The following is an 8819-nucleotide window of genomic DNA, read 5'->3' on the forward strand; positions in this document are numbered from 1 at the left end:
TTTCTGTCACAGAGGCCAAAAAGTTCATTTTTATCAATCATTAACAATACAGGCGATTGGAATAAACAAGATTCATGTTAGCATTAGCGCATTTTTGTTTATTTATGTCGCAACATGAATCATTTTCATGCAACTTTGGCTCCGCTCAACATCCACAACCCCCTGAAGTGGCTCTAGCCCCCCCCCGTTCTGAGTCAGTGTGACAGGCTGCTGCTGCTGCTGAAGATCACAAATAAAAGCCTGCTTACAAATATGAGTCTGAAAAAAAAATTAAAGGGCCATACCAGAGATTTTTGACGTTCTAGCCAATTTCCTACAAATCATGACTAATTTACGTTACTGTTGATGATTTTGTGTTTTTTTAAATGTCTTTTCCCATCTTGCAGGCGGCCATTAGTTTGCAGTTATTTCCATACAGAAAGTCAAATGTTGGACTAGTGTAGTGCATCACAGTGAATGTTAAAAGGAATTTGTTGACATTTTGGGGAATAAGCTTATTTGCTTTCTTTCTCTGTTAAATATGGATCCATTGCCTGGAGGGCTTGAGTTTAGCTTAGCATACGGCGCATTAGTACACCAACAGGAACAGCTTACTGTTTATACTATTTCTGTTTAAGGATTAGGACAAAAGAGACACAAAGTTCATCATCTTTAGAGGCGTTGGTAGTTGTACAGGCTAGCTGTTTTGCCCTGCTACCAGTATTGCTAATCGCTAAGCTAACTGCCTGCCATCTCAACCTGCATACTTCACACACAGACATGAGGGTGGATTAAAAAACATAAACATTAAATTATACATTATTAAGGACAAAAACATTGGTATGGTTCAATCTTCACTTTGGAAACAGCAGTTGACAAAACAATCTCACCAGAAAGTTACCTATTAAGTAGCTGTTTAAGAGCTTTTGATCATGTGGCTCAATCTTCAACAGCATATGGTCAGTTCACATGGAAATGTGAGTAGCCTATATGGAGAGTGGTAAACTACATAAAATGGTATTCTGCTTTATAAAAACACTCCCTTGCTATGCCAGACTTGAGTATTTTCAAAGCTTTATATGGCCAGGCATCCACTCAGGACACTGCGAGCTTTAGGGAAACATCTGGCTGTGTTGATCTGCTGTGAGAGCACTGAGTGGACACCACTTCTGCTCCACAGTCGTTAACTACCATACCCACGTCATGTCACACTCCAAACAAAAGCAACATAGCTGCTCATAAACTAGTCCTATAAGCACTGTGAGGGCTTTACGTTAAAGAAATGACATACTACAGATTCCCTTTAAGTGTCTGCACTCAGGCCAGAGGACTTAAACAAACACACACACACACACACACACACACACACACATACATATCAATCCAGTTTAAGTCAGCTCACTCCAGGCGGATGCACGGATGCCGGTGCAGGTGAGGCGTGTGCTGGCTCCGCTAGGCGGGGTATGGCCATTCTGCTCAGTGGTCTTTGGCCCCGCTCTTGATCTGCCCGCTTCCCCCTTAGCCGCTCCGATTCCAGCTGACCTCCCTAAGCTGCTGCTCGCTCCGCCGCTCCTCCGTAAGCAGCTGCAGCAGGTGAATGTAGCCAGCATGCCCTGGCGGAAGCGCTTGTTCATGAAGCAGTAAATGATGGGGTTGACACAAGCCGAGGTGTAGGACAGCAGGTGAATGAAGGAGATGGGTGCGCCGGTCAGGCGGTAGGCCGAGCGTCGGTCGAACGCCTGCCACGCATTGACCACAAAGACGGGAGTCCAGCACAGGAAAAAGAGGAAGACAATGACCAGGAGCATGCGGATCACACGCTTCTTGGCCATCAGGTTGGCTGTAGAGCTGCTGCCGCACACACGGCCCACCATGGGCTTGCTGCTGGAGTTGCCTGTACTCTTTGCGATGCTCTTCTTTTTAGACTGCTGCAGGTAGCAGCCATCACTGTCACCGGCCTTGATGCTGCCAGTGCTGAGTTGTCTGTCTGTCAGGGGAGAGATGTGAAAAGGATAAGACTAGAGTGTAAGGCTGTATTCACACCAAGTCAGGCGTTGCTGCAGTCAGTGCAGGGTTGTGTGGCGGCATGGGAGCATCATGACATGGCCCATTTTTGTGATGCTTTGGTGTGCTGATTGTAGTAGTTACTAACCAGACAACCCGACTTGAAGGGTGATAGGGGTGGCGATGGAGCCGTGGATAAGACACATGCCTTTGGTGTGAGAAACCCGGGTTCAATTCCCACTATGACACATCCACCTGACTTAACTTAACCCCTATATGCTCAATAGGCGTGCGACCTCTGACATATATAGCAATTGTAAAAATATCGAAAATGAGGAAATGTAATGAACGCCAACTGACTGCAAGGAGATTAATGTTTTTGTACTGCTCTGGAAAGGTCATCACAGCACCGATCAGTTTCTCTTCCATCTTCTTCACAGTTGCTAAGTATGCTATAAGGCTACATGGTGAACAAGGTTCTTTTTCCAGTGAGCATCTTCTGGTCCAATCGCCGGCTTGCGTGACTGGCCACCGTAGTGTTGCGTTTCTCTGAACGTTGATTCTGTTTAAACTTTTTGACCTAAACACAATACCCACATTCAAATGAATGGAAGGACTGACGTTTTTGCCACAGTGCCCGATTTAGTGTGAATACAAGCTGAGTGCAACTTTATCAGCAACATAAAAAGATTTGCAGGAGCAAAGCCCTCATGACTTGGAAAGTTGGGGTCCTGTCGGTCACTTCAGACCAACAAATGGAAGACTTTCCTAAAGCCGGAGCTGCTTTTCCTAAAGAACACAGTGACTTGCTATGTTTTGTTTTCATACCTCTGCTAGATTTCCTGCTGGACACCTCACACTTGATGCCCCGGTAGAGCTCCAGGGAAATGAGTCCATAGGCTGTCATCATGACAATCCCAGGGATCAGGAAGAGTAGCAGCAACAGGGACACATACCTGCAAGAGATAAATTTGAGGCAGGAGTCTAAGTGGGTGAAAACAAGCATTCATTGATCAACATCAGAGGCAAACTGCTAATATTAGAAAGCCCTGAGGCTTGACTAATATCATCATTACAACATTGACATGATTGATTTTATTGCATTTGATGTGTTAAAAGAAGTATAATGATTATTTCAATATACTTTTTTTTGGAAAAACACTTTTTCAGAAATTATTATTTTTTGTGTGATTTTGTTTTGAAGAGTCAGATCTGCCAGAAGATTTCCCCAAGTGGCCGTCTCTCACCAGCAGCATCACCCTGACAAAATCAATAGAGGGACCATCTGAAATTAGCAAATGGGCTACTTAAGCTGCCACACAATCTGTGTGTTTGAGTGCATCTGAGTGTGAAGACACCCTGGTGGGACAGTGAAGGTATGATGCTCCCTGATGCACTTATTTTCAGCTCACCAGGACTGCTGGATGACATCGTTCGGCCACACCAGGCGGCACATGTGCCCAGTGCTGTTGTTGAGGCGGGTGAAGGGCTTCAGGGTGCTGGAAATGGGGTAGGGCAGCATCAGGATGAATGACACCACCCAGGTGGCAGTGATGACCTTGACGGCGTGGGATTTGGTCTGCCACGTCCTGGAGGTCAGCGGGTTGCAAATGGCGCTGTAGCGCTCCAGGGAAATGGCCACCAGGTTGAATGTGGAAACGCTTACTGAGAGACCTGCACAGATCAGAAAATTTAAAAATTCATGATGTCACTTCTTTGTTTCAGTGTTGAGCTCTGATTTGTTAAAAAACCTTAATCTGAAATGTTAAAACTATGATATATAATAAAGAAAGACCAGCCACATTTGACCAAACAAATCATGGAAACATTTTTTAAAAAAGGAATAGTACAACATTGTAGGAAATACGCTCATTTGTTTTCTTTAGATTTAGATCAGATGTTTGATACTACTCTGTCTGTACGGTAAAACCAGAACCATGCAAGAACCAGAAGATTGCTAGCTTAGCTTAGCATAAAGACTGGAAACTGGGAGAAACAGCTAGCCTGGCTCTGTCCAAAGGTAAAAAAAAAAAAAATACCAAAACTAATTGTAAAAAGACACATTTGTGTTTTAGTTGTGTTGGTTAAGCTAAGCTAACCGGCTGCTGGCTTTAGCTTCATATTTAGCAAACAGACATGAGAGTGGTATCGATCTCCTCATCTAACTCTGCAATCTGTCACTTGTATGTAAATCCGTCACAAGCCAAGAAATACTCAGGCACATAACCTCCATTTGACTAGAGTTAGATGAGAAGATTGATTCCACAGCTGGTTAGCTTAGCCACCAAACGTAACCATAGAATTAAATTTTTGCACTTAATTTCTTGCACGGAATGGACAAACGAGAAATAATGTGTTAAACATTGAGGATTAACGTTTGGACAGAGCCAGGCTAGCTTTTTCCCCTGTTTCCAGTCTTTATGCTAAGCTACGTAGAATCAATCTTCTCACAAGCAGAAAAGAGGATTAAGTGTATTTCCCGAAATAGAAGTATTCCTTTAATTAGGTAGCATTCCCCTTCACGTTGGTCTATTTCTCCCTCTGCCATGGGCTTTGTAACACCCTGAATGGTCAGCATCCTTACACCATGTCACTGTGTAGGCTTACTGTTGTACTTGTGATGCTATGGCACATGTTTTGTCACATTAAATTTAACTGCTGAGCAACGACAGAGCACATCCTGTAAGCATGTGGACGAACGAGGTAATAATCCTGGATGACAGCGCTCTGATCTCACTCAACGGCTAAATAGAGCATCAGGAAGTAAGGAGAAAAGTGAAAATCAGATTTCCTAGCGGACCTGTAATTGGATAAAAATGAAATATTAGTAAAGGTGCACCATCTGTAATGAGTGTGCCTTATTACAAAGCTTCCAGAAGAGGCTTTCTGGGAGATAGAAGAAAAAACCTTGGGATTTTATCAAAATTACAAGTAAATTAAAGCCAAAGAAGGAAGAGTTGATTCATATCCTTGAGCTGACTGACTCATCTCTCTGGAAGCTGTACGTGGCCTCTGCTATTGATTGTTTGACAAATCATTTGGAAATAATATAAATAGGGAGGTGGTATAAAAATTGGTAAGTACTCAACACAAACTCAGCGGTATGATGATGGGGACCGTTGACAGGAAGGATTTTGCATGGGTTCTAGACAAAGTAAGATGAGTGGTTTAAAGTCAAAGTACAAGCTAAACTAAAAGCAGGCATTTTGGTTTGGTCATGTCCTGGTTTAGGTCATATTTAAAATTATTTAAATTTCTCTTCTGCACAAAGAGATAGAAATGATAATAAAAACAACTTCAAGGAAGTCCATTGCTCCATGTCATGAGAGGAGAATGCTGTTAACACACAGTAAAAGTTAAACTACTGCACACAAGATGTTTCCTACTTAAAGCAGCTATAGTTGATATTTTAATATCATTTACGACAAAGTGAAAAGAACTCAACAATATGAAAGCAGTCGTTTGTAGTGATTATCACCTGAATTTGTAGCTTTCCTAGGTTTCACCGAGCTTTATAGGGGCTCATTTGAGCTCATTGTTTATAGCTGTCCCGCCTGCAACTGTAGCCTACTGGTTTATTTTATTCTCACCGCTCTCATAGTGTTGTTGTCGAGAAAGAAAACTCTAAAAACCCACTGTACACTCTCTACTCAGCAGTAAAACGGCAGACAGACACAGTTAGTGACAAGCTGGTGAACATAGCGACCATTTAGCAGCTAAAGAGGTGGTCCTTACATTCATCAGGTGGCCAGAAACACTGCTGACTCCAAATTAATTATTAAGTTGCTCTCTAACTGCTGGATATGTAAATAAGCAACTGTTTCCTAACAAGTTTGCTATATCAACTTAAAAGGTAACCCCAACAGGGTTAAATACAGGAGGTATTGAGTTCCCCATCACAATTCTGTAAGTTGTATAGTGGAGCATACTGAATCAGCTAGTGTTTTGAAAGAAGATTGAAAGTGATCCCAGAGAAACTTTCACCCTTTAGCAGATTAATGTAAAAATAGCTTTTAGTGTCGAGCTCTGCATATGCATCATTGTGCAAATTGAAGCTCAAACATTCAAGTAACAATAAGCAAAACCCATTTTTGATTATAGGGGACTTTAAAGTTCTGTTGACCTCAGTTATTATGGTCCCACACTTGAGATTTGTACAAATTGATTTTGTTTCCCCTTGTCTTTCATAAATATTAATTTTTGTTGTGTCTGGATCCTTCACACAGTCCACCATTTTGCTCAAGACTGCTTATAGACCCTGTGATTGTTCATGAATGTGACCGAGTATGAACATCAGGAAACAACAGCATTGAATTGTAAATATAGTAACAGGAAAAACTATTGCTGCAGACATGGCCTTCAGGTAAATCTACACTTTCTGACAACATGTTTCCTTTGACTAGAACTGTTTAAGCTCATTTTTAGCTCAAGCTCATTAAATCACCAGAAACATGCAGGGAAATGAAAGTTGTGCAGGACATGGACTTAGATGACTTCAGTTATCCTCTCTCCTACATATAATACAATTACTTTAAAAAAATAATAATTCACCATGGACATGCAGAGTGGAATTATTTTGCATGGGGCAGAATGCAATACAAAAAGTTGGATGCAAGATTTGAACAAATTTGGCCAATTCTTTTGCAAATGTTGTCATTTTTTTGTCATTAAGTAAAAAGAAAAGTCTACTTTGGGTGATAGTGATATGATCAGGTATTACATTTTTTTATATCTAGAAGGGCTGGTACGGCTGTTAGTGGTTTCATACAATATTGAATAGTAGAGACATTAATTGGCCCCTTCTTTAGCTAGCCAGTTTGATTGTAAAAGAAGATTTAAGAACAGAAAAAGATGACAATTAAGATCATTTACCTCAAAGCTCAATCAAAAAAACAACAAGCAGAATTCATCATTTCACTCACCCATGAAGTACATGACCAACTTGCAAATGCCAGTGCCGAAGACGAAGTCCCTCATCAGGTTGGGGATGAGGGTGAAGGGGATGCAGACCAGGGAGACCATCAGGTCGCTGACGGACAGGGACAGCAGGAAGAGGTTGGTGACGGTCCTCATGCGCCTGTTCCTCACCAGCACGGCGATGATGAGGCTGTTGCCCAGGACGCCGAGGAGGAAGATGAGGCTGTAGAGGACGATCCGCACTGTCTGGTTGATATCTGAGACACACGTGGAAGGAGACACGTGGGCACAAACACATAAACTCTGGATATGTCATTCTTAAAATGTGACCCAAGCGCTTATTTATATTCTTCCATTAATTTACACCCTATAAGAAGATTTTTCCTATCTAGTGACTTATGTAGGTACAGTAGTTTGGTGGTCAGTGTGTGCAGAATAGCATCTCTGGGAGGATCACCTTGGAAGCCTAAACGGAATCTCGGCTATATGCGGTGTCCTTGGATTTATTTCATCCATAGAAATGTGTAAGGTTTCTGCCATTTTGTGGCTTTAAAGTGTACAATTGCAGTTCTAGTCACTTGCCATTAGCAGATCTAGTGTACAGTGACAACATATGTGTCACTGCTAACATCTAGCAGACTTCATTAGCTTTATGGACGACCTGAGCCATATGCGTAATGCGCTCTGACGCAAAAAAAATGCCCAAAGCAGTCGCTCTTTTGGCATACACTGGAGATAAATGGGCTTATTTTGGAATCAAATTATTATTACATTTCTAAATAAAATCATCTACTATTCGACATGATGTTCCACAGCATTTGATGGCGATACAAAAAGATAAAATCAGTGTACCTTGAGGTTCAGTTGACGGATTCTGCTCGCTCTCGCACTCCGAAATATTCTTGATCCCGAAATTACACAAAATCTTGTTCAAGTCAGTAGAATTTATGAGCATGTCGTGGATTGTGAACGTCTCCATTTCGTGTTCTCTCCTGTGGCTTCAAGTAAAATCAGTCATACTGTATGGACAGCATTCGCCATGCTGTAGCAAGAAAATGAAAATAAATCGCCCTGAAGGATGAGATGTATAAGGATTTTGTTTCCTCTCAGTCGATTTAAAAAAAGAAGAAGATAATAAGAAATGAGGAAAAATAATAATAAAAGTATTCTCTACAAGTTTCCGTCCACTCCCAGTCTGGTGCGCTGCGTTCTCAGCATTTCCAGCTACTGACAACATGTGGACGGGTCGCAGTCTTGAGTGCTCAGCCCGCCTTCAGCGTCTGTGCAATTCAGCATCTCCCCTTTTGTACAAAACACCCAGTTCTAAATCATTGCAGAGATGTCTGCACTGACTATCCTTTCTGATTCTCTGTTAATATCTTAAATATTTTTAATTTCTACTAATCACTTGGGCTACATGACACAAAATGTTGAAAAAACTGAAGTGAAATTGGTTTAAAATCAGCCAGCAGTGTTCTGTACTATTACTGCAGCTGCTGTAGGTTATCATGCTTCCCCTGGCACGTTTCAAAGCATGATATTTCCTGCTGTGGCATTTCATGTGAACATGTCAGCAGGAATAACAAAGCTCATTGACTCGTGCTTTAATTGTTCTGATGGGTGGAGAGATGTGCTGTCATTAGTGCCCAAACAACGCCACGACTTTGGAACCAGTCATGTGTTGAGCTGCGCTGATATTGTCTTACATTCCTGCAGCAGCCAAGAAATTATTGTTATTGTTCGATGGACTCTTAATTAAAAAGCCTTGGGAAAGAAGCTGTGAGAGAAAGAACTATCGACGTTTTAAGGCTTGTTGCAACCCGTTCTTATTAATTGTGGGTAATCAAACACAATAGATGAGTGGCCTATAGTGCCTCCCTGAGAAAGGAAACATCCTCGTACTGTAATTCAGTTATGCC

The 8819-nt window shown here is 41.8% G+C and overlaps 1 protein-coding gene across 1 annotated transcript; it reads right to left on the bottom strand.

The window, feature by feature from the left end:
• Positions 1-1354: 1354 nt before the first annotated feature.
• On the bottom strand, positions 1355-7879 carry cckar (cholecystokinin A receptor). Its single transcript, XM_038732202.1, has 5 exons — positions 7753-7879; positions 6906-7157; positions 3396-3657; positions 2812-2939; positions 1355-1966 (listed from the first exon to the last, which is right to left on the bottom strand). Exons 1-5 carry the CDS (start codon positions 7877-7879, stop codon positions 1368-1370), a joined length of 1368 nt encoding a protein of 455 aa, XP_038588130.1. The 3' UTR covers positions 1355-1367.
• Between the last annotated feature and the right edge of the window lie 940 nt (positions 7880-8819).

This window comes from Micropterus salmoides, unplaced genomic scaffold, assembly GCF_014851395.1.
Source record: "Micropterus salmoides isolate LMB-PRFRI ecotype aquatic unplaced genomic scaffold, ASM1485139v1 Ms_hic_scaffold_2, whole genome shotgun sequence".
Taxonomy (NCBI): domain Eukaryota; kingdom Metazoa; phylum Chordata; class Actinopteri; order Centrarchiformes; family Centrarchidae; genus Micropterus; species Micropterus salmoides.